At 47.6% G+C, this 25140-nt stretch overlaps 1 protein-coding gene across 2 annotated transcripts; it reads left to right on the top strand.

Moving 5' to 3' along the window:
* The first annotated feature begins 5953 nt into the window (after positions 1-5953).
* RAC1 (Rac family small GTPase 1) lies at positions 5954-24898 on the top strand. Of its 2 annotated transcripts, XM_086373855.1 has the most exons (7): positions 5954-6184; positions 14913-14984; positions 17322-17439; positions 20755-20811; positions 22157-22219; positions 22925-23084; positions 23280-24898. In XM_086373855.1, the coding sequence occupies exons 1-7, from the start codon at positions 6150-6152 to the stop codon at positions 23408-23410; spliced, it is 636 nt and encodes a 211-aa protein (XP_086229981.1). In that variant the 5' UTR covers positions 5954-6149; the 3' UTR covers positions 23411-24898. The 2 variants fall into 2 exon arrangements, with proteins under 2 accessions (XP_086229981.1, XP_086229982.1); XM_086373856.1 differs by lacking the exon at positions 20755-20811.
* The last annotated feature ends 242 nt before the right edge of the window (positions 24899-25140 follow it).

Raw genomic sequence — 25140 nt, 5'->3', positions numbered from 1 at the left:
GCAGGGGTTCAATCTCAGTAGAAAGTGAAGTCTGACTCTTTGCGACCCCATGGACTGTAGTCTACCACACTCCTCCGTCCATGGGATTTTCCAGGCAAGGGTACTAGAGTGGGTTGCCATTTCCTTCTCCAGAGTATCTTCGTGACCCAGGGATTGAACCCAGGTCTCCCACACTGTAGGCAGACGCTTTACCATCTGAGCCACCAGGGAAGGTACAATCTCAGTAGAGGCAGAGGGCAAATGCCTTGTTGTTCAAGTCATTGGCAATGCTCTTGGTAAGTGCCAATTTGTAGTTGACACTTCCATTCTGGAAGTTCCATAGTTGTCTGTTGCTTATAGACTTGCGAAGCTAGGAGTTAGTGGGAAGCTCTCCAGGAGTTGGAGGCTTCCTGGAGACCCTCTCCCATGTTGACACCTATTTGATCTTTTCTCCCAGGCTGGACAGGTTCCCCAGAGAAGAGCCCCCACCCTCCACCTTCCTACTCTGATGTAACCTGCCAGCAGGAGCTGTAAAGAAAGGGGTTAGGAGGGCCAGGATTCAGCCTCGGCTACTAAATCCTTGGGGTTTTGTGTTTTCCAAGCATTATGCCTGGAATCACTCCCCTTCCCCAATACCCCCTGGTTTATGCTCTCTAGAGAGGAACCTCCAGTCCTTTGTAGAGGAAGGCAGCCACCGAGCCTGGTGCACAATCAGAAGCCATTTAGAGTGGCCACCTGCTTCTCTGCTCTCATTCCCATCACCCCAGCCCCAGAGGTGCCTGAGGCTATCAGTTCTCCCAACCCTTTGTTTTCTGCTCTGTTGAAAGCTTTTCCTACTGCTGGTCTAGGTGGGAAGTCAGTCTGTCCTCTCTTTCCAGCTTACATAATCTCTTGTCTTCTCCATACTTTCTGTTCTAGAATTACATGTTTGTTTGTTTTTAAATCCCTGTTCTAAAATTCTAGTGAGATTTTGTGTAGAAGGGACATTAGATACTTGCAACTAATCGTATTCAACCTTCATGTGCCTATTAAACATCTTCTCCAATGGACGGTAGGTTCCCTGATGGCAGAGATTCATTCCGCTCATTTCACACTTTCAACATCTGGACAGTGACCCACGCCAGAATAAATGATGGACCTTGAATGAAGGACCTAAGTTGGTATATGACTGCATACATAACGGGCACCTGAGGAATGACTATGTCGCACATTCAGAAACACACATGTTCTAATATATGCTTATTTAATTTTTTAAACAGCATAATTGATTTACAATGTTGTGTTAGTTTCATGTGTGTGGCAAAGTGATTCTGATATATAAATATATAAAAATATATATTTACATATATGTCTTTTTTTTTTCAGATTCTGTTTTCTTTTTGTTTTTTTGGCCACATCTTGCAGCATGCAGGATCTTACTTCTCAAACCAGGGATCCAACCCGCATCCCCTGCAGTGAAAGTAGGGAGTCTTACCCACTGGACCACCACAGCAGGCCCATGTTTCTTTTATTTAACTTTTTGGGACTGTTGGTTGCCATGTGGAACACTGCAAATGGTACTTAAGGCCAAAGTTGGAGAAGTTTTAAGCTGGTTTAAACTAACTCAGTTTTCATTTAAAGCTGATTTTCATGTGTGGCTTGTACCTTAATTTCATTATTTTATATATATTGTTATTTTATAGTCATGGTCAAACCTGTCTTATACAATGACTGTCACATTATCAGTCTAAAATAATTATCTCAGCATGGTTGTGTCACATGTTTGCTTAAAAACTCATGTCTTAGGAATAAAGTCCACGCTCTGCCTGTAATCCAGCCCACAATTACTTCCAGGATTCTCGACCTGGACCAGCATTGATGCCTCTGTGTTAGGACTGGAGATGGCCATGAGCCTCTGACTTCCTGGGTTTAATTCTTTCAGTGGAAAACTCTTCTTATTCCATCAAGACTTATTCTATCCAGACCCATCTTTCAACTCTCATCTCTCTGAGGAATGTCTTTTCGTTAGCGTGACAGCATAACTATGGTTTTTTTGCCTTCTGATAAGCACCATACCTGTACCCTACTTCTGTAACCAAGCTATCCCAGAAGAGACCCCCATCCATGCCCTCTACCTGCATTTTATCTGTACAGAAACTTTAAAGAATAATTTTTTAAAAAAGAATAAATTTAATCAGAGAAGTGAGAAAATGAAGAAAGAAAACAGTCAAGTAAGATAAAATGATACTTCAGCCATTAAACAAAGCCAAGGACCTTTAGCTCTTCCTCAAGGACTATAGATAACATTCTGAGCCATGTCCTTTGATCTGTTTTGCAGATACTGAAATCTCCACCAGATGGAAGAAGTTAAGTACATGCTGCCTACAAGCACGCAGACCCCAGACCAGTTGGAACCAGAAGGTTGATGATGCTGACTCTCCATGACATCACCACCAACCAATCAGAAGAATGTCCACGAGCTGGTTGCCCTGCTCTTTGAACACTACGACTCCTCACTACCCGCTCCAGGGTGGCTCCCTTTGGCTTGCAAAGCAGTAAAAGTTACACTTTCCCACTTCATCCAAAAACTTTGGCCATGTTTCTATTTGGCACTGGTGATCAGAGGCCAGGTTTCAGCCACACTCCGAACACAAGCACAAAGGGCCTGAGATCCTGTCTAATGTGTCCCCGGTTCAGTTCTTACCGGTCAATTATGCAGCAACAGCACTGAAATGTTTGTTCAGTTCAATTATTCACCTGAGGCTCCACCCTTTTACTTGTTCCTGGTCTAAAGATAAGAAGGTAATTACACTTAGTTGCAAATTTGGAAAACTCAGCAGTGGCCACAGGACTGGAAAAGGTCAGTTTTCATTCCAATCCCAAAGAAAGGCAATGCCAAAGAATGCTCAAACGACCGCACAATTGCACTCATCTCACACGCTAGTAAAGTAATGCTCAAAATTCTCCAAGCCAGGCTTCAGCAATATGTGAACCGTGAACTTCCTGATGTTCAAGCTGGTTTTAGAAAAGGCAGAGGAACCAGAGATCAAATTGCCAACATCCGCTGGATCATGGAAAAAGCAAGAGAGTTCCAGAAAAACATCTATTTCTGCTTTATTGACTATGCCAAAGCCTTTGACTGTGTGGATCACAATAAACTGTGGAAAATTCTGAAAGAGATGGGAATACCAGACCACCTGATCTGCCTCTTGAGAAATTTGTATGAAGGTCAGGAAGCAACAGTTAGAACTGGACATGGAACAACAGACTGGTTCCAAATAGGAAAAGGAGTACGTCAAGGCTGTATATTGTCACCCTGCTTATTTAACTTCTATGCAGAGTACATCATGAGAAACGCTGGGCTGGAAGAAGCACAGCTGGAATCAAGATTGCCGGGAGAAATATCAGTCACCTCAGATATGCAGATGACACCACCCTTATGGCAGAAAGTGAAGAGGAACTCAAAAGCCTCTTGATGAAAGTGAAAGTGGAGAATGAAAAAGTTGGCTTAAAGCTCAACATTCGGAAAACGAAGATCATGGCATCCATCCGGTCCCATCACTTCATGGGAAATAGATGGGGAAACAGTGGAAACAGTGTCAGACTTTATTTTTCTGGGCTCCAAAATCACTGCAGATGGTGACTGCAGCCATGAAATTAAAAGACGCTTACTCCTTGGAAGGAAAGTTATGACCAACCTAGATAGCATATTCAAAAGCAGAGACATTACTTTGCCAACAAAGGTCTGTCTAGTCAAGGCTATGGTTTTTCCTGTGGTCATGTATGGATGGGAGAGTTGGACTGTGAAGAAGGCTGAACACCGAAGAATTGATGCTTTTGAACTGTGGTGTTGGAGAAGACTCTTGAGAGTCCCTTGGACTGCAAGGAGATCCAACCAGTCCATTCTGAAGGAGATCAGCCCTGGGATTTCTTTGGAAGGAATGATGCTAAAGCTGAAACTCCAGTACTTTGGCCACCTCATGCGAAGAGTTGACTCATTGGAAAAGACTCTGATGCTGGGAGGGATTGGGGGCAGGAGGAGAAGGGGACGACAGAGGATGAGATGGCTGGATGGCATCACTGACTTGATGGATGTGAGTCTGAGTGAACTCCGGGAGTTGGTGATGGACAGGGAGGCCTGGCGTGCTACGATTTATGGGGTTGCAAAGAGTCGGACATGACTGAATGACTGAACTGAACTGAACTGTTGAAGTTTGTCATAGATTCCCTGGATATTTCTATCAGCAAAGGGGCCACAGTCACTCAGTTGTCCTGGAAACCTCAACCCCTCTTCAAGAGGGAGCTTAATGAACAAAGAAGAGATGCCTTTTGCTTGGGGAACATGTTTATTTTGAAATAATGCAAAACAAAAATGCTTAAAAAAACTTGTATTGAAAAGGTCTGATGTCAGAAAAATTGTTCTAATACTGAACAACAGAATGAATTATAGTAAGAGAAGACCTACAAGATGAACATATCCTTGGAAGTAACTCCCTTGGAAGATCCATTATCAAAGAGGGTAAGAGGAGTGTGAACTGGTTATCACCTTGCAAGAGGACAAGGCAGCAACACATATCAAAGCTTTAAAAAACATTCACCTGGGTCTTCCCTGGTGGCTATGACTCTGTACTCCCAATGCAGGGGGTCTGGGTTCGATCCCTGGTAGGGGAACTGGATCCCACAAGCCGCAACTACGACTCTACAAGCTGCAACTAAGACTCAGCCCAACCAAATAAATAAATAAATAATTTTAAAATATTAAAAAACAAATTCACCTCTATTAGCCCAGTAATTCTATTTTTTCGGGAATGCGTCTAAAGAAACAAAGCTATAAAAAGTCTTGTATAAATACCTTCATTCCACCATTCATTATCAAATAGGGACAACTGGACTGTCCCATAGCAGACAAATTGGTTAAATTAAGACACAGGAAGGCGGAGGATTCTACTGAGAAGGAAACAACAACCCACTCCAGTATTCTTGCCTGGGAAATCCCATGGACAGAGGAGCCTGGTGGACTACTATCCATGGGGTCTAAAAAGTCAGGCATGATTTAGGGACTGAAGCAAACAGCCATAGGCACATGTGCATAAAGGAATGAAAAGTAAGCAGCCATGAAAAATGTTCTAACAATGATTCAGTATGACTTTCCAATTTTGCTTAAAACAGAATACCAAAATATTCGCACTTTAACGGTCTGCTAACAGGTCATTATCTCCAGAACTTGGTGCAAAGCAGTAGGAAATAGTAAACGCTCAAGGCATGAAAAACAATTATTAGAAAATATATATGCAAGGGAGGAAAGTTCAACATATTTTTGGCTTAATGAATTTAGTTATCTTTGACTAATGGCGTGGTGTATGGTCTTCTTTATATTACTAGGTCTCAAATTTTCTAGGACCGTGTCATCACCTAAGTTACAGGGATCACATAATAAATGGATTTGATTCACTGATGGCTCAGGTAATAAAGAATCTGCCTGCAATGCAGGATCCCCCGGGTTCAGTCCCTGGGTCAGGAAGATCCCCTGGAGAAGGGAATGGCTGTCCACTGCAGTATTCTTGCCTGGAGAATCCCATGGACAGAGGAGCCCGGCGGGCTACTATCCGTGGAGTCGCAAACGATCAGACACTACTGAGCAACTAACACTTTCACCGCCCCTCAGATGGCCTCCCACAAGAGATGGTCAGGGGCTGGGAGAACCGGCTCGTGGGAGACAGGGTCCTCCTGGGGCTTGAACCTGGGCAGGTGGCGTGGGGTGGGGCCAGGACCGTAACCCGAGCGCACCAAGATGGCGGCAGGTCCACCCCTCCGAGCCCCGCGGCCGGCGGTCGGAGCCGAGCGTTGCCGAACGTTCCCGAGCGTCCCCCGAAGCCCAGAGGAGCCCGGGAGCCGCGCGGGCGGGAGCGGCCCCGCCCCGGAGCCTGGGAGCGGCGGCGCCGGCGCGGGGGAGGGGAGGCCGGATGTGAGTGGAGCGGCCATTTCCTGTTTCTCTGCAGTTTTCCCCAGCTTTGGGTGGTGGCTGCCGCTGGGCTCCGGCGTTCCGTCGGCGGAGGGCGAGGCGGCGTGGACAGCGGCCCCGGCACCCCGCGCCCTGCCGCCCGCAGCCGCGCGCCCGCCCGCCCGCTTCTCCCCGAGCTCGCCGCTTTTCTCCTCAGCGCCCGGCCGCCGCGGCCCAGCGAGCGGCCCAGATGCAGGCCATCAAGTGTGTGGTGGTGGGAGACGGGTGAGTGCGCGCGCCGGGCCGGGGGTCGAGTGCCGCGGGCTGGGGCCGGGCGGCGGGCGGGCGGGCGCCGCGGGTTCGCCTGAGGCCCGGCCGGGCCTCTCCCGGGCCAGGGGCGCGGGGCGGGGGGCGCGAGCCGCCACCCTCCTCAGGACCCGGCGGCGCGGGCCTGGTTCCGGCTCGCTCTCTTTTTTTTTCGGTGGGGGAGGGAGGGAATCGGCGATCGGCGGCGAGAGGGAAAGTGAACTCCACCCTCCCGCTTTCTCCCGGGCCGCTGACCGCCCGGCAGAACTCGGCCCGCGCCGCCACCCACCCTCATTTGCCTGAAGATTGGGTGGGTTCAGGGAGTTGCCTTTCTTTAAAAAAAAGAAAAGAAAAAATAGAATCCTCTCTTGGTTTTCCCAATAACCTCTCGAGCTGCATTGAGACCTTCCGTGGGTCCCGGCGGTCTCTGGTCGGTCGTATTGGAGGAGTCTGTGCACGCACGGGCTGGTGTGGGGACCCTCAACTGATTTACCAGGGGGTGCCTTCCGCTGGTACTTGGACACTTTTCTGATTATTTAAAAAGTGACTGTTGGCTATTAAGGTGGAGAAACTTTTAGGATTTCTAGCTGCGAGGAACTGGGTGTGATTAAGACTGTTCCTTTCTCTGAACGTGATGGGATCATTAAAAAAAAAAAAAAAAACTTGGTCTCTGCTTCATGCATTAGGTATGGGATGTCGCAGAACAGGCTCCCTGAGCCGGGCTGCCCTGTGACTCAAGGCATGTCTTTTCATTACTGTCTGTGGTGGATCCAGGCCCTCGAGGAAGACAAGACTTGTCTTATGCAGTTTTTTTTTCTCCCCTTGAAACAAGAATCTCAGTGTGATCCCAGCAAAATTGTGCGTCTCAGCATTGCTCGAGTTAGAGGAGCGTTAACAAGGAGGCTCCAAGAGTTACTACCAGTTGCAACAAAGTCAGAATGCAACTGGCACCTATTTGGAGTCTTGTAAAGTTGAAGAGAGAGTTGTGGAATCCCTGTTCCCCAAACTTGTCATTAGGGTCGATGGTGCTTTTATGCTTCTGGATGAAGTTACCAGATCTCGGTTTCTTGAGATGGTTGTAAATTAGACATTTGAACTTGTTTCTGTATCTAATTCAGATCCTTGAACACAATCAGACAACTGATTTTTTTTTAAAAGATGCCCTCTGTATGGTTTGTCAGGCTCACAAATGTGAAAGATTATTAACACTTCATACTTCTGTCAAGATAATCAGAAATTGTAAGTTTCTACATAGAAATATGTATGGTGCTTGTTCTTTTTTTAACTCATTGAAAGAAAGCTTTAATTTTGCGGGGGTGGGGGTGGGGAGGATGTTCAGTTAATTGGTTTAAGGGTGAAATCACTAAATTCATTTAAGTGATGTTTTGATCCTTCTGCTCCTGAAGTATAGCATATGTCATTGTCTTAGGAACATTGTAAATGACACGGACTTCCTTTAAAAGTTAGAAAATGCAGGATCAGTAATTCATGCCAGTTTTTAAAAAAGTCAACTCGCTGATAATCCATGATCTAACCCTAGAATATAATCTTTGAAAGATTTAAAAACAAGAAATACCAGCACAGGGTGTAGTCAGTGTACTCAGTCATAGGTGCAGGTTGTGGGCCTCTCTGTTTGCATCGGCCTGTTTATCTGGTCAAATACTTGTTGAATGCCTCCTGTGGGATCAAATCCCCACCTCACCACTTGGAGGGGAACCCTGAGCAGATCGCACATCCCCCAAGAGAGGTGCCTCAGGGGGAAATGTGAGGGTTCAGCAAGGTTCTGGATAGGAAGTCAGTGCCTCACAGGCGCCTGGCCCCTCCCCAGTGCTTAGTGAGGGCCAGATGTCAGTATTTCTTTATTATTGCTGTTTTTATCACTTGGAGGTACTGCTGTGCTCTGTGAAGAGAGTGTTAGGCATAAAACACAGTGGCCTTGAGTTTTCTGTCAGTTTTTTAAAAAGAATTATTTTTGTTTGTGCTGGGTCTTCTGTTGCAGTGAGGACTTTTCCCTAGTTTTGGGGGGAGTACTCTCCAGTCGGGGTGCTCGGGCTTCAGTAGCGGCTCCTGGACTCTCGAGCTCAGGCTCAGTAGTTGTGGCGCTTGGGCTTGGGTGCTGCACAGCATGTGGGATCTTCCCGGACCAGGGATCGAACCGAGTCCTCTGCATTGGCAGGCAGATTCTTTACCACTGAGCTGCCGGGGAGACCCTCTCTGCCAGGTTTTCAATGCTGTGTTTGAACATTGATGTTGACATTAGAAGTGAAAGGTACCTTTATGAAAAAAACCTTGAGCTGTGTTATCAATACTTTAAATTATTGGTGAACATAGAGCAAATATTGCTTCAGTGAACAATCTAGATAGTACTTTTTCCACCAAAAATATTTTTTTTTCTGCTTTTGTCTGAATAAAATATATTCCTTGTAGGAATATTTTGTTTAAAAACTGTTGAAGCTGTAAAGTGCAGGTCTAAATTTTGTGAGGGGAAGAAGTTGCTTAATGTTGTGGAATTTCAGGCAATTGGGGCAGTTTAAACAGGGAAGGCAAACTCGTTGAGGTTCCACAAATTGCAAGCTTCCTTATTTTAAAAATGTTCTTGGGAATTATGGTTAAAGGCTGTGTCCTAACTGTATTATAATTAGCACCAATTAGCCTATATTCTTCTAATGGATTATTTTCTGTACAGCAATTCAGTTGGTATTGAGTATAAAATGTGAGATAAGTTTTGATACTTTTTAATTCTGTTCATTGTTCCATGAAGCCTGAGTCTGTCCTTCTGAACACAGGTTTTGTGACTAATTTGGGGGACCTCTGTCCCTCAGTTTTCACTCAGCTTTACTTGGGTGAGACAGCATCTCATATTCAAATATTTATGAATTTTTAATTGTGGTTTTTTTTGACTGTTTAATTTGGGGCTGGGGGTGAGTGACTTGACCCCTCCCGCCCCCCCCCATTTTATTCCAGATGGCGCTAGAGGTCTATCCAGCGCAGTGTCTAATTTAGACATTGCTATCCAGGAATTTTTTTAGTTGAGCTTGATAAATGCCTTCCATGATGTCATCTTGATAGGAATGTACACTACTGGCCCCTGCCCACTGCATTGAACAAGCAGCTGTGGCATGATCCATGAGTTTCAGCTCTTCCTGAATTGCCTTTGTGTGTTTTTATCCCAAATTTACGTTTAGTATTTGATCTTGGTTGGTACAATTATATTGTATTATAATTTTTTTTTTTAATTTCAGATGACAATGCCAGCTAAATGTTTGGGGTTAGGTTCAGTGGAAGAGTGTCCGGAGTCCGTTTTGAGAAACCTTAAAGCCACTGTTTATATTGTCTTTGGCATTAGTCAGCTGTGTCTTTGTACTTTCTCACCTCTGCATCACCAGGAAGCTCTAACTTGTAATTGTAGTCTTCCTGTAAAGGGGGTGTTTTACCAGGAATCCTGCTCCCAGGCCAGTTAGCGCATATCACCAGATGGGACTGTTTTCTCCAACTTCTTAATATGAAAAATGTCAAACCTGGAAGAGTTGAAAGAATAATAATGCGTTGAACACTCACATGCCCACCACTTAGATTCTGTAATCAACAGTTTGCTCTGTTCTTCTCATGGGAAGTTGTTCCCATTTGGGGGCAATAAGTTTAAGAGGATTTGATAACAGAAGTTGATTTTGGAAGGAGAATGGGGGTAACACACAGATATGAATTCCTGATTTTGAACTCTGCATCTTTAGCTACCCCAGGGTTAGGCTGGATGGTTCTAGGACATTCTCTAGTAATGGCTGCTTCAGATTCAAGCTCTATGAGAGGCGACATCTTCAGCTTTGAGTGTTCTAGTAACTTCAGTGTTCAGCATCTGAACTTTTTGGAGTCTCTGTGGTGATAACGACTGGCTTTCTGTTAGTTGGTTGAGATGTCTCCTGTTGGTGGCAGGACGTCAGGGGCATTGCAGCTAGGGTTTTGTGTTTTGGTAGCACTAAATTGTGCTATTAATTAATACAGTTTCTGAGCTTACTCTCTGGGTAATTATACATTTAGGATTAGTGTTAAGAGTCCCCAAACCCCATTTCTCAGCATAAGTCGAGGACTTTCATTCAGGGTCTTTCATTAATGCAATAAGTATTAGTATATTATATATTTGATACTTAAAATCCATGATCCATCCTGTTCTGTTAATTTGTTCTTAAGATCTTAGGTATTCTTAGGGGTCCCGGGATTAGAAGGTGGTGAGAAGGAACGAACTTCCTGTTATAAATAAGTGCTGGGGATGAAATGCAGCAAATGATAGTTAACAGTGCTGTACCTTACAGACGAAAGTTGTTGAGAGAATAAATCCCAAGAGTTTCCATCAAAAGGAAAAAATGTTCTGTTTGTTTCATGCTGGGTCATTAAGAGATGATGGACGTTCACTAACCTACTGTGGTAATCAGTTCCTGATGTATAGAAATTAAACACCTTAAACTTACATAGTGCTGTGTGTCAATTACACCTCAATAAAACTGGGGGAAAAGATCTAGGTAGTTTCAGGCAGCAATACAGGTTACTTATTTAGGTTTACAGTAGTCATTGGAGAAATCTGGTTTTTCTGTCTTACTGAGAGACCAGTGGGTGTTTTTTAAAGCAATGCAGAATCTTCTTGTTTTTGAGTTTCCTGGATTTTTTTTTTTTTTGGCTGTTCCAGGCAGCATGTGGCGATCTTAGTTCCTGGATCAGGGATGGAACTCGTGCCACCCGGCAGTAGAAGCCAAGTCCTAACCACTGGACCACCAGGGATCATCCATCCCTATTTTAATGGGAGGAAATTGCCAGTGTTTCCAGATTTATTGATTTTACATGCTTAAATGTACTCAGTTCCCCTTAGATTAAAATGCTGTGGTGACTTGCTGTCACTTAGAACCTGGAAATAAGTATGTTCTATCTACTTGGTCAACTTTCTAGCCAGTATAAGAGCTAGTAGCAGTTGTGATTGTCACAAATAAGTAAAATAAGATTCATGCTCCCTCTCCAGAGTTACAGCATTTTTCACAGATTAAAAATAAAGAAATAAGAGGGGAAACAAGATTAAGAAGTGAGTGAACTGAGCAGTGGCGTGTGTAAAATTGGAGATGCCAAAGTGAATAGTAGCTCCCAGGAACTCCGCGGCAGCGCCAAGTCAAAGGCTAGCCAGGCGCCGCTCCCGTTCTTCCTGTGGAGGAAGCGGGACTCTGTCTAGAGCCGCTGTTGACTGTGGCCTGTAGCTTGTAGCGTTTATTTGTGGAGTGTGTTTAACAGGATTGAATAAACACGAATGGGAGGTAAATAACCCTTTTCTTTCTCTTTTCTCTGTTTTTAAAATTAAACATTTAAATCAAAAGTTGGACATGTACTTATTTAAAAGTCAGAACTTTATACTTTACTAATTTTCTTAGAGAATGCATGTTTATATCTAAAGGATGATTGGTAATAAAATTTCCAATTACTATCAGGTGATACCAGTACCTTGGGGTCCTTTACAGCTAAACCTTTCAAAAGATGAAGCCTCAGCTGAAGATCAAGTTTCAGGAAAGGAGATTTTGACGTATTTAAAACAATTGGTGTTTGTAATGGCTTTGTTCCTCATACTTACCAGAGCCTTAGGAGGGATCTAGAAGTGAAACTGTGATGCTTTTAACACAGCATTTAAAACCTTCAGAGCTGCTTCCTGTGACATTAAGAGGTGATGACTATTAACATTTTTACACAACAGCACTTGTAGTTTTGAAAAGATATTCACTCTTCATAGCCTTGAAGTCTGCTCTCTTCCTCAGCTGCCACTGTAGCCCCTGGCTGAGCTGTGTTTATCCTGCCTCCTGTCCTGGTAGCTCTCTGAACAGCCCGCTCCTCTGCACCCTAAAACCCCCGCCGTGGTCCAGGCCACAGCATCGGTTCCTGGAACACAGCGACAGCTGCTTCCTTGTTTTCTGCCCCCAGTCTCAGCTTCTTGAGTCTTCTTCCCACACTGCCCAGAGAGGCTTCTTCTGAAAATGCAAATCTAATGATTTCTTGGCAACTACAAATCTTCTGTCACTTCCCAAGTAGGATCAAGTTCCAGGTCTTGAGAAGAAATGACAGCCTCTTCAAAGTTCCCTCTGCCACTTCCCCCTTCTTTCTTCATCCTTCAGTTTTACTGGCCTTCGTGCAGTCTGGGCCTCCCTACATGCTGTGCTTTTGCCTAGAATGTTCCTTCCTTCCGTGTCCCACTCATCAGCCTCAGTGATGTTGCAGCCTCCTCTGCCTCCAAGACAAGGTTAGATCCCTGTGCTGTACCTTTCCAGAACATCTTTAACAACACTTATCACATCTAAAATGTTACGTAATGAACACGTGTTTCATTTTTTAGCTTACTAAAACTGCCTAAGTCCCATGAGATCCCCATGACAGTATCTTTAGCACCTAGTATACTTCCTGGCATACCATGCAGTTTGTTGGTGTAGACTGAAATTGAATCAGTGCTCACATAGTTTTGGGATGAAGTCGGTAGTTTTGCATTCATCTTACAGTTGAGAAAACCAAGGCATAAGGAAGTTGAAACTTAAAAAATTCAGCCAGTAAGTGGTAGAGTTGCCTGTGGGTCACACATCCAGGTAGTGACTTTGAATCTCATTCAGGTTCTTTTTTATTTAACATTCTAAGCTTTTAACAAAATGTATGCCCAGTGAGTCATTTCTGTTTAGAAAGCCTTTAGGAGTTGGACAGCAGCCCCTGATGATGTCATGTTTGACTGTGAGGTCTTGGGGTGGGGGAGTTCCAGCTTTTGTTAAGTCTTAATAATGTTATGAGTGAAGCAAGTATTGGCAGGACCGCCTGGGCCTGTAACCTGCCCTTGTTGAGAGGTTTTTGCCTTAAGCTAAGAGTGTAAGGAAAATAGAAAAGCACTTAACTTCTTTATTGTTGTCCTAATTGATAGTAGTCGAGATCTAACAGCAAAGCCTTGGGACTCCAGCACGCCAGAGCGTCCCGTGGCCTTGGTGAGCCGCAGGGGCGCGCAGGGGCACGCAGGGAGCCGGGCCTGTGAGGAGCTCTTGTTTGGTCAGTGAGGCCAGGGACTCTGAGAAGGCCCCAAGGCCACCGTGGGAGTGCTGTACAATTTGGAGGCTGTGTGTCTGCTAGGTATCTGCAGTGGCTCAGTGGTAAAGAATCCGCCTGCAATGCAGGAGCCGACGGGTTTGATCCCTGGGTCTGGAAGATCTTCTGGAGGAGGGCATGGCCACCCACTCTAGTATTCTTGCCTGGACAATCCCATGGATCGAGAAGCCTGGTGGCCTACAGTCCATGGGGTCGCAAGAGTCGGACACGACCGAGCAACTTGGCATGCACGCACCTGTTGGCTAATGGTGCAGTGATCAACTTAACGTTTAGGTGGTTTTGTTGGTCAATTGCTAATTCCTACTCTTTTGTGACCCCTATGGACTGTAGCCCGCCAGGCTCCTTTGTCCATGGGATTTCCCAGGCAAGGGTACTGGAGTGGGGTGCCGTTTCCGCCTTCAGAGGGTCTTCCTGACCAGGGGATACCCCTCTCAAGTGTTTGGGAGCCTTTCCTCACCTCCCTGGTATCCTGTGCCGGCTTGCAGCTGTGTGTGGGAGGCCCTCCTGTGTTCCTACGCTTTTCTCTGCTAGTTCTTTGCACAGCTGTTTGGGAGATTTACTCCACCATCCCTGAGCCCTTCATTAATCTGTCTGGAACATAGTGTGTTAACTGCTCCAAAAGTTTATGGTGAGATTTGAGGGTGGGGGTGGGGAGGAGGCACAGGAATGCAGATGAATTAGCAGGCAGTGGTGTGTGGTATGGGTGACTAAGCGCTCTCTTTAGAGACCTGGCCTCTCGGCCGGCCAGGGGGAAGGCTTGAGGGAGGCGGCGGGGTTTGAGCCGCCCCTCAGAGGCAGCAGGCTGCAACAGTGGATGGACGTTTGAGAGGAGAGCCGTGTCTGCATGTTAGTATTCATCGGAATAACTTGAGGGTAGATTTGCAGATTCTTTTTTTTAAATTAAATTTATTTTAACTAGAGGCTAATTACTTTACAATATTGTATTGGTTTTGCCATACATCAACATGAACGCACCACGGGTGTACACGTGTTCCCAATTCTGAAACCCCCTCCCACCTCCCGATTTGCAGATTCTTGATGAAAGCCTTCTAGAGGTGTTCACAGAAGAGACTTGTTTATTTTTTCATTTTATTTATTTTTTATTGATTTATTTGGCTGTACCAGGTCTTCGTTTCGGCCCGCAGCATCTTTAGTTGTGGCATGTGAACTCGTAGCTGCAGCACCTGGGATCTAGTTCTCTGACCAGGGGTCGAACCCAGGCCCTGCGCAGGGGCAGCACTGAGTCTTAGCCACTGGACCACCAGGGAAATCCCAAGACTTCCAGTTTAAAAACACCGTTCCTCTTGAACCTTGTGCTTACCAACAACTGTTTTCTCGACAGCCAGTGCAAACACCTAGAACTGAAAACAATGCGAAGCCTCCAGACGCTGCCCTTCTGAGTAATTGTAGTTTGTTTGCTTTACATGTCAGGATAAAAATAGTATTTAGTAAAAGGTCTTAGAAACTGTCTTCTTTAATGTTTTAGTATTTGATGTATACATCCTGATTTTTCTGTAAGTTATTTTCACTGAATAATGAAAGCTCAGATTGCACTTATGTTGACTAAGGAACTTAACATCATTTTTTTTTTTTCCTGTCTCTATAGAGCTGTGGGTAAGACTTGCCTCCTGATCAGTTACACTACCAATGCATTTCCTGGAGAATATATCCCCACTGTGTAAGTATCCTGAGTTAACCCAGGATTAACTTGTCAGTGATATGTGTGTGTTTTTTTTTTTTTTGGATTCCATTGACCTTTCTGCTCTGCCTTTCTAAATCCTTAAGTGAAGAGGGGTGGTTATTTTCCTCTCAATCATTGAGGTCTAATTATAAGGTATTTGAACTTTTAAAAAATAACTTTATCTTTTTTTAATATAGTTTCTGCATGATGACAAAGCACACAGCTTTCCTAATTGATTTTCAGATTTTAGGAAATGAAAGTTAAACTACCTTTGAAGTTCAGAGACTGGATAGTGTAAGAGTTTCAGATAAGTGGCTTTCTGTGTAAAGGGTCAAGGAACTGGAACAAAGGGTCTTTTATGGTTTAATTGGCCTTTTCTGGCGAGCAGTCCAACGGTTACATGTCATTGTTGACTTTTGGGCTTTGGAACTGAAACCAGGGTGTGTGTGGGGTGTGGCTGTGGGGGGGGCGGTGTAGGCTGGGGGGGCGGATGGGAGGACCAGCTGCTGAGCTGCCGGGTCCCTTTTTGGCAGCAGACTCGGTGGGGACGGAAAAGGGCCTCTCTGCTGATAGTCGCCAGGGAGCTTCCAGGCTGTGCCCGGGCCGGGGCCGGGATCCTCACCGCCCGCTGGGGCAGAGGCGCTCCGTTTGCACGGTGCCCACCTCAGCACCGCACTCAGCCTAAGCGTCCTGTGTGTGTGGGTGTAAGTGGAATCAAACTGTCCAGAATTTGTGGCGGGACTTCCCTCGTCTCCACATGTAGGTAGAGCTGTAGATGACTCGGAGGTCCTGTGGTGGGCCCGACTCCAGTCACTTGCAAACAGTGCTGTGCACACATCGTTGCCCACGTCTTTGTGCACACGTGATTGTTGGAGGAACTGCGGCGAATCAGAAGGAGTGGGATGTTTTAAGCTTCAGGAGATGCTGCACGGTTGCTATTCCAAATGCTGTCACTCTGAGCAGCGGTGACGGAAACAGCCCTTTCCTACCACTGTGGTGAACGTGGGCTGAAAACAGTGCCCGCGTTATTTGCATTTCTGGTCACCGGTGAGGTTGAAACCTCGTGTTTCCTGTCCATGCGTAATCTTGTGTGAATTGCCGGTCAAAATCCCTTGCTTATTGTCCCACTGGAAATTCTCTGTACTGATGGAACTTCTGTGTGTGAAAAATACTTATCCCTCTGTCTCTCACTTGTCTTTGAACTCATAATATTCTCTGCATTTTTATATAAATATGCCATTTCTCCCTCTTCCCTGAGTTTAATGTCTTACTAAAAAATATTGCCTAGTTTCCCCTCCCCTCAAGGTTTTCTCGCTCTAGTCTTTATCTTTCATTCACCTGGAGTTTATTTTTTGGTGGCGAGAGGCAAGCACCTGATGCTTTTTTCAGGTTCTTACCCCATTTTTGTACCACTTACTGAATAATATTTCCTCTTCTCACTGAAGTGGAAGTACAGTATGTTTTTTCATAAATCCTTTTCTGTATGAAAGCAGGTTTGGTCATGAACTTGTATAAATCACACTGGAACCTACTCAGACCATGACTTTGCTGTCACAGTGTACTAAGATCCTAAGCTTTAGTCTTAAGTATGTGAAAATCAATTCTGGGACCTGACTTTAAAGGCTAATACATTGCGTTCTGCTCGGCAGGTGCCCCGTTCACCTTGCAATCCCAGGTGTCCGTGAACTACTCCATGGCACTCAGCGTAATTTTTTAATGTCCTCCTTATTTCTCCCCGTCAGCCTATAGGCTTTCTGGGCTTCCTCCTATTATAGGTAATTCATTTGTGTGTAGCAGCCTCAAATTAATTTAAACCCATGGTGAAACTTTGAAAGTGTTACCCAGTAGCTTCTCGGATCCGATTTGCTTTGTGTTAACCCTGCACACAGGTCTTAGGGTGGATTACCAAGGCTCAGCTGGGGACCAGCCTCCACCCAGGTCAGGGGTGCAGGGGCTGTTGTGGAAACACGGCCAGTGCAGCCCTGCTGGGGGCCCCTAACTGAGGGCGACCCTCGTGTGCACGGAACACCCAGCCCTTGGGGTTTGGATACTTGCATTTCTTCCTGGGGAGAGACCTCAGTGTCCTCTTCATCATGGGCAGGCGGGTTTCTGATGCCGACAGAGACCTGTTCTGGTTAAATTCAGTAGCTCGTGCTTGTGTCTCAGTGGTGCCCCCACACCCCAGCTCCCGTTTCCCTCCACTGCGCGCCTGCCGGCGGGGCCGGGCATCCTCTGGCCTGGCCGTCCGCCCTCGCGGCCCTGCCCAGCCCCGCTCAGCCCCAGGGGTGCCTGGCTCCTTGGCCGGAGGTTAACCATTTTCCCTCTGTTCCGCAGCTTTGACAACTACTCTGCCAATGTCATGGTGGATGGAAAACCCGTGAATCTGGGCTTGTGGGACACAGCCGGACAAGAAGATTATGACCGATTACGCCCCCTGTCCTACCCGCAGACAGTAAGGAGCCTGAATGATTTTAGAGTGTCCTTTACACGTCCTCACGGTTTCATTAATTCATACCACCTCTCGATTTGCCTATATTGCCATCTTTTGGGTATCCGAGTAATAACAAATAACGTTGAACTACTTCAGTAGTGAGTATCTGCCTAGATGCGAACCGGGGCTTCGTCTGCTTGTTTGTGCGCTTTGCGTGTCCTCAGTATTGGCTCTGGTGGTGTGCAGTGTGCATTCTCCCGTGCCATTTTGGCGTAGCCATGCAAAATAGGTGCTGTTAGGTTTTGGCAAAGCTATTTTAAGAGCAGTTAGCTTCCAGATTAGTTTGCTTTGTGACAGTTCTGTGCCACAGAAGCAATTGAGCAGTGAAGATGAAGGCTTCTTTAGATCAAGTTAGTGACTAATTCTATTGATTTAATAGTTTTTCTATAAAATATATTTTTGCAGCTTTAGAACCTAAATCTTCTTAAGTAAGTGGAAGTTTCAGTTTTATAACGTGTCTGCTGTGTCCAGTCCGACAGCCGCTAGCTTGGGCTTGCCTGCACATCAGCTAACTAGCTGGTCTCTCTACCGGCTGCTTACAGTTAGGCCAGTAAGCTGGTGGACATGTGGTCCAAAGCCCGTTTTCTCTAAATAAGCAGTTGTCTTACTTGTGCTATTTCCTTCTTGTTACATGTCTCTCCTTTGTGTTAAAAGTGCTTTTAAAGACAACTTTGTGACTACCTGGACGGGGAAGTTTGCACAGAGGCAGCTGAGCAAATTCTTGGGCTTCAGATCGCACCCTCCGAGCTGTGTCAGGGTGGGTGTCTTCACCTTGAATCCTGCCCTGCTCCGTTGCAGGCTTGGTGAGGCGGAGCCCTTGGGACAGTCCCGGGCATGTGTCTGCCTTGGGCTCCTCCCTGTGCTTGCGCAGCTGTGCTGGCGGAGCCGGAGGCCCCCTTGGTTCCCAGGTGCCTCCAGGAGGGCTCAGGATCAGGGAGACGTCCCCCAGAGGGCCGGCCTCCACCTCGAGACTGATTGAAGTATCCCTTTGTTCTGAGGAGTGAGTGTGAGTGAAAAGAATGAATTCATTCTAGTCTACCTGCCCAAAGCTTGTTTTCTAGTGTTTGAAATATGGCTGTTTCTAAGCAGAAGTCATTGTCCTTCCCATTTACTTTTCTGATAGAGGAATCGTCAAGGACAGTTTCTTAGAGCTGTAGATTTTTGCTGATTGTTCTTTATCTGAGTTCCGGGAACAGTGGTCAGCAAAGATCAAAACCATAAACTGGGAGGCTTGAATTGGCTGGCTTTTCAGATAATCTGTGAGTAAAAGTGAACTGTGATTATGTGTTAAAAATGAGCCGATAATCACCAAAAAACTTTGAATTCTTCAGTACATTTAGCAAAGTACTTATACCAAGTGGCTCCTTGCTGAGTCCAGATTTCAGTGGGATTTGCATTGAGTGGTAGAGTAGGCCGCTTGGCTTGCTTAGTTGCTAAGTTGTGTCTGACTCTTGCGACCACATGGACTACGTAGCCTGCCAGACTCCTCCGTCCATGGAGTGGTTGCCATTTCCTTCTCCAGGGGTAGAGTAGGATCCTCAATCAACTGGATCCCATCTGGAAGGTGGGAGGTCACTTCTGAGAAAGGAGAACTGCCTTCTGTGACTCAGGGCGTCCAGGGACGGGTGTGGCCTCTTTCTCGGAGGCAGTCAGTCGCAGTGAGTCCAAGGTGATCTGGCAAGATTCGCACTGTGTGTGCTGAGCACGCTAGATCAGTGACCGATGGAGTCAAGCTTCGGTGAGTGCGGCCTGAAAGCCAAGCGGGTGTTGTCCTCCTGGGGCCTGGACTTGGACCTCGGGAGGGTGGTGGGCCACTTCCTGTGGATGCCTGCATCGCAGTGTGTGACCCCTCGCTTAGGCGCGGGGGACGAGCCCCCAGCTGGTTGATACAGCTTGGCCTGCCTGACTCCTTGGAGGATGAGCAGGTTGTGTTGGTTACTGAGGGGGAGCCCCTGAGTGCTAGATACTGGGGCCTGAAAGGTCTTCCTTTGGGCTGGGTGTCCTGCCAGAGGGAGCTGAGGGCCAGCTCAGCTGGCTGGAAGTGGCAGCCTGGCACTGGATTTAGTCTTGGCAAAGAGAAACCTCTGAATTTGGTACTAAATGACACCTGGTCTCTGGTTTGGCTGTTCGTCCTGTAGGCCTGTCTCTGGCTCATCCTCGAGTCTGCCCTGACCCACTCGGAAGGGCCAGCGGGACACTTGAGCCTTAGTAGTCTGAAGCGCTGGGCTTTCTTCCAGCCGTGTTTGGGCTGCAGGCAGAAAAAGGAAGGAGGAAGGAGCAGGCGGATGGCATCGTGTTAACTAATGTAGGATGGAAGGCATCTCTCCATCAGAAAGATGTTCTGAAGAGTGGGAGAGGGTAGGGCAGATGTGGCAGAGGGTGTTTTGATGCCGAGTAGTTGGAGCCGACCCCGTGAGTCCCCGCGTCATTGCGAAGCTTTGGCGTCACGTCCAGGCTTTGCGAGGACCAGGCTTCCGAAAGAGCCTGTAGAGTAAATGAGGGTAGTGAGAGAAACTAACGTTCGCTCTAGATTGTAAATCCGAGAAGAGTGGGGGAGATGAAATTATAATAGTTGTCTCAGTTGCCTTTCTTTTGATTCGAGAATTCCAGGTTCTTTGTTGCTGGAGAGCAAGTCTTTGCGTTTCTACGGGAACAGAGGAGTGAGTTGAAAGCTGGTGATAAACACGGCAGCGCGGTCACTTCCGGGTGGGCCCGCCATGTGCTCAGGACAGCAGCGCTGTTCTTTCAGCAGAGCAGGTCCCTGGATTCAAGCTGCACCCTGCGAGGTCGCATCCCTCAGACCCGGCCACCTTCTGGAACAGTGTCCCGGCTGGGAGGCCTGCTGTACAGATGGGCACTTCTGCTGGCTTCAGCTGGGCTCGTGTCCGAGAACCTGGCCTGGGAGCTTGGAGGGTGTGCAGTCACTCTCGGGCGCCCTTGTTGAGGGAAGGATGCCCCTTTCACACTGAGCAGAAGCTGGGGCTTGGTGGGCACCGTGCCGGTTCTGTGGGGAAGGAGCCTCTCGGTGTGTCCCCCACCCAGGATTTCCTGTCCTGGGTCTCCCCGTCTCTGACCTTCCTGAGCACCTTGTGCCCCGTGGGCCAGGGCGACGAAGCGATTCAGCGGCGCCTGGCCTCACGGGTGCTGTGCATCAGCATGTGCTTTAGGTCCCTTGGGAGGGTCGAGACAGGATTTGGATGAAGAATAGGTAGCGGGTTATATTGGCTTTCTTCTCGCTTTTTACTAAACTCAAACAAAGTTCTCGTGCATTACTAGGTTGGAGAAACGTATGGTAAGGAAATACCTTCCAGGGGCAAAGAGAAGCCGATTGCCGTATGTAAAACTTTCGATCGACTTCAAGCTTTATCTCTTCTCTCGGTTCACTTAGTTTTCCTAGGATTTCTTGTTGAGCCTCACACTCCTTGAGTGCTTTGTTTGATCTACTCAAGGTGGGGGGTTTGCGGGACAGCCTGCCTTCTGGTTGCAGTTCAGCAGTCTGGGAACTGCCTCCTGCCCCTCCTGAGGGCCAGGTGGGGTGTTGAGCAGGGCCCCCCCTGGGGAAGGGGCGCGGAGGCCCCCGCTGCGGCTCACCCAGCCCCAGCGCTTGGCGGGAGCAGGACTCACCCATGCGGGCGCTCCTTCCTTCCTCCCGCTTTGGTGTCCGGTGCGGGGCCTGTGGGGCGCGGCTGCGTGCTGGGGAGCTTACCGCCCTGCTTGGGGGTGTCGTGATCAGCCCGGGTGGCGGGGACTCTCGGACACACTCGTGCATGCGCTGGCCTTTCGTGTCGTTGACGAGCAGCTCTTGTGGGTGCTCTTCCTTCCCTTTCAGGTGCGAGAGATCAACTGGATGAACAGGTGTTGGCGGGCATTGTGTCCATTCACCACATAGCATGGTTTTCCAGGGCAATGTTTCATAAACCGGGCATCCTAGAAACTCTTAGGCATTTAGGGAGATACTTAAATTTCACTTTTTGGGGAGCCATGCCACGTGACATGCGGGGTCTTCGTTCCCTGACCGGGGATCAGACCCGCGCCCCCCACAGTGGGAGTATGGAGTGCTGAGCATTGGAGCACCAGGATCGTCCAAGTTTAGGCCCTTCCACGATTCACTGCAGGTTCTCCAGAGGCCATGCTTGGCCTCAGGAGCCCTGACTGCCAGCGAGATGCCGCCTCCGCCCCAGACTGTCCTCCTGCCCGAGGGGCGCCCGGCCTTGGTGCCAGGGTGGATGGCAGTTCGTAAGAAGCAGTTTAACTGGAACCCTGTGACCTTGTGAAAATGTACTTAACATTCTGGTAGGGAGCTTAGTGAAAAAGGGACCATTTGTAGTAACGTTTTAATAGTATTGGTGTGGGACCCTGACACTTGACCTTGTCCCTGTGCAGGAACTGAGTGTCACGCTAATTCCGGTGGGAGTGGGAAGGGTGGGACAGAGGCCTCCTGGAGCCTGAGTAGCTGACCGTATTCTCTCCCCCTCTCCCCCACTCCCCTTCTCCCCTGACGGGCCCTTTGCGCGCTGGGTCTGGTCTGGGCGGCTGGCTGCGCTGGGGGGTGTCGGGAGCAGGCCGCCGTGCGCCGCGTTGCCCTGGGCTCGTGGTCCGCCCCCAGCTGCGCTGAGAAACAAAGCGCTTTCCTCGCTGTGGACTCTCCCCAACAGCTCCTTGTGTTTTATTTTTATAGGATGTATTCTTAATTTGCTTTTCTCTCGTGAGTCCTGCATCCTTTGAAAATGTTCGTGCAAAGGTAAGTGGGATTTTTTAGGAAAATATTCAGTTACATAATGTCAGTCTTGGGAAGAAGTATTAAAAAGTAAAATACCATTTACTGATAGAAACTTTCAGTTACTTATTTCTACTGCTTAGGCAGATTTTGATATAGGTAATAGGTTTTTTAGGTGTATGCCTTGAGCACGCTGTGTGCTGAAGATTCAGGGTCTGATTCAGAAGTGCTGTGTTCCTAGTGAAAATAATGAAGCACTTGGAGTTGGTGTAATAAAAGTAATGTCCATACTTCATACTCTGGCATGTTTTATGAACTGAGTGAAGCTGGGGGGTGTGAGGCCCTTCAGTTGGGCCTAGGGGCGTGTCTGGTGGGGGTCATAGTGGCAGAGCTGAGGCCTGGGTTGGGATAGTTGTGTGCTCATCCTTTGGATGCAGGGGGATTTTGTGATGACTTAGGAACTCCGCCTGTTTTACCAGAAACCAGGTGGCTGGGGGCGGTCCTCCCCGCTCTCGCTCGCTCTCTCACTGAGTAGAGCTGTCCAGGGGGGGTCCCGAGGCCTAGGCTGCTCTTCATGCCACAGCCAGGCAGTGATTCTAGAGGGGTGAGCCAGGCGGAGGGGGCGTGGTGATGGAGCAGGTGGTGAGCACAGGTGGGCCCCATGCGGTGTAGTTCAGACGAGCGGGTTCCTAAAGGAGAGTGGTGACTGGGTCCTGTCTCGGCTCCTAGTGGTACCCTGAAGTGCGACACCACTGTCCCAACACACCCATCATCCTGGTGGGGACGAAACTTGACCTGAGGGACGATAAAGACACGATCGAGAAGCTGAAGGAGAAGAAGCTGACGCCCATCACCTACCCGCAGGGCTTGGCCATGGCCAAGGAGATCGGTATGAGACCCCCATTGTCACAGATGCTTTCCCCGCTTTTATTTTTGTGGTGGAGGCTGGAGCCCACCTGGGGCAGTGGCGCCGGGGTCTGGCCTGCCTTCCGGACCGACTGGGCCAAGCAGGGCCCTCTGTGCTCAGGTCAGGGAGGGGGCGCCACTGCGCCCCGATCTGAGGGTGAGGCTGTGTTTCCCACAGGTGCCGTCAAATACCTGGAGTGCTCGGCGCTCACGCAGCGGGGCCTCAAGACAGTGTTTGATGAGGCGATCCGGGCTGTTCTCTGCCCACCCCCCGTCAAGAAGCGGAAGAGGAAGTGCCTGCTCTTGTGAACGTCGGCCCCCCACCGTCTGCCCCCAGGACCCTTTGTTTGCTTTGCTCAAACGGTGGAGCCTTCGCACTCAATGCCAAGTTTTTGTTACAGATTAGTTTTTCCATAAAACCGTTTTGAACCAATCAGTAATTTCTAGGTTTTGTTTGTTTAAAGTGTAAGAGTTCAAACTTTTCACATTCTATTAAAGTTCAGCCCTAAAATGACAAGCTTCCTTAAAGCCTTATTTTTCAAAGCCCCTATTCTTGCTCAGAGTTGCCAAAATACCCTGTGCACTAAGTTGCATTGTTGGGCTGAGAACACTACGCACTACGCTGTGGAAAGACCTTGGTCTGGAAGAGACTGTAGCTTTGGAGGTGGGAGGTGCAGAGCCTCGCTGGCGAGTTTCAGGCGAGAAGAGCGCGCACAGCCTCCTTGCTGAAACGCCGCAGTAACGAGTCACGGCAGCGGCCCACGTTCACTCCCTAACGCTGTACTGTACGTCAGAGCGCACGAGCCAGCAGCTCACTCTTTGGATCGGTCCTTTTGATTTTGTAGTGAGATTTTTAAAAACGAGTTCGTGTTTTAGCTTTTGTGAGATTCTGAACAGAACTCTTACCCCGTGCTCCCTGTGATGGAGTGTTCTGCTCTGTCCGTGGGTGCCCTGGGGTGGAGTGTGTGGAATACTTGTGATCAAAGAATGGAGACAGTATTTTGACAAAATGTGGAGATTAATTTACACTACACTGTACACGTAATCATTAAAACTATTAAAAGCATCACGGGTAAAAGTTTTAAAAGGTTAATTTCTGTCAAATGCGGTAGATGAAGAAAGGTCGGTATTATCAGTGAGTGTTTTCTTAAGCTTTTCCTTAAACCTGCCCACCCCTTCTGAAATTGGGCATTTAATCATCTCTGACCTGGTCATCCTCATAGTTGCTAACTTAGTAAGTGCTTTTCTTATAGAACTCATTCTTAATGAGCAATATGCCTCCTTGTATTATAAAATCTTTCTGAATATGCATTAGAAAATTTTTTTGTAGGTTAGTAAAAGTGCACTCCTGTTTTCATGTTGCTTTATTCAAAGCTAATAAGTGCTTTCCTTAGTTTTCTAGTAACTAGGTTATAAAAATCACGTGTTGCAGCTTTATGGTTTTTAAGATACTTCAGATATTCCTCAACTGTAAGCCTCAGCATCACTGGCCAGATGACCGACACTGCCCCGTGAGTAGCGACACTGACCCCTCTGCCTCACCGCGTGCACACGCTTCCTGTCCTTGCCCTAACAATGTTCCTTGGGGTCTGAGGTTCCGCCAACCCTGTGCTCGTGCTAACGAAGTTCTGTACAACTTACCCACTGGCAAGAATACGAGCTTGGACCTTTCAACCACTAGAACAAAATTTTTTAAATTGACAGTTGCAGAATTGTGGAGTGTTTTTACATTGATCTTTTGCTAACGCGATTAGCAGTATGTTTTGCATGTATGACTTAATAAACCCTTGAATCATATGACTGGTAATACTGGAGTTCTTGAGAGCATGGGGAACCGCCCTCTGGTGTCTGCCTGCCTGCCTCACTGTAAAACCCTGGGTTGTTGGAGACGGTCGTGTTTTCACGCTGGGGGGACAGGGAGTGGTCCCTCCACGGGGAGAAGATGGAAGAGCCAGCAGACAAGGGGTGTTGAGGGATCTTTGGTTTCAGAGCTGGTGCAGGCCAGCGAGACTTGGGTGATGTCCACACGGGGATGCGGG

This window comes from Bos grunniens, chromosome 25 (genome assembly GCF_055505025.1).
Source record: "Bos grunniens cultivar Pamir isolate PY7600 chromosome 25, Bosgru_T2T1.0, whole genome shotgun sequence".
Taxonomy (NCBI): Eukaryota; Metazoa; Chordata; class Mammalia; order Artiodactyla; family Bovidae; genus Bos; species Bos grunniens.
This window is presented reverse-complemented; position numbering and strand designations above follow the sequence as displayed.

Bases quoted from the DNA above. Each gene is read 5' to 3' on its own strand.
- RAC1 (XM_086373855.1), top strand. From the start codon at position 6,150: ATGCAGGCCATCAAGTGTGTGGTGGTGGGAGACGG. The intron at 17,440-20,754 runs GTAAGGAGCCTG...GTGCATTACTAG, and splicing joins CCCTGTCCTACCCGCAGACA to GTTGGAGAAACGTATGGTAA. The intron at 20,812-22,156 runs GTATGTAAAACT...TTATTTTTATAG, and splicing joins GCAAAGAGAAGCCGATTGCC to GATGTATTCTTAATTTGCTT.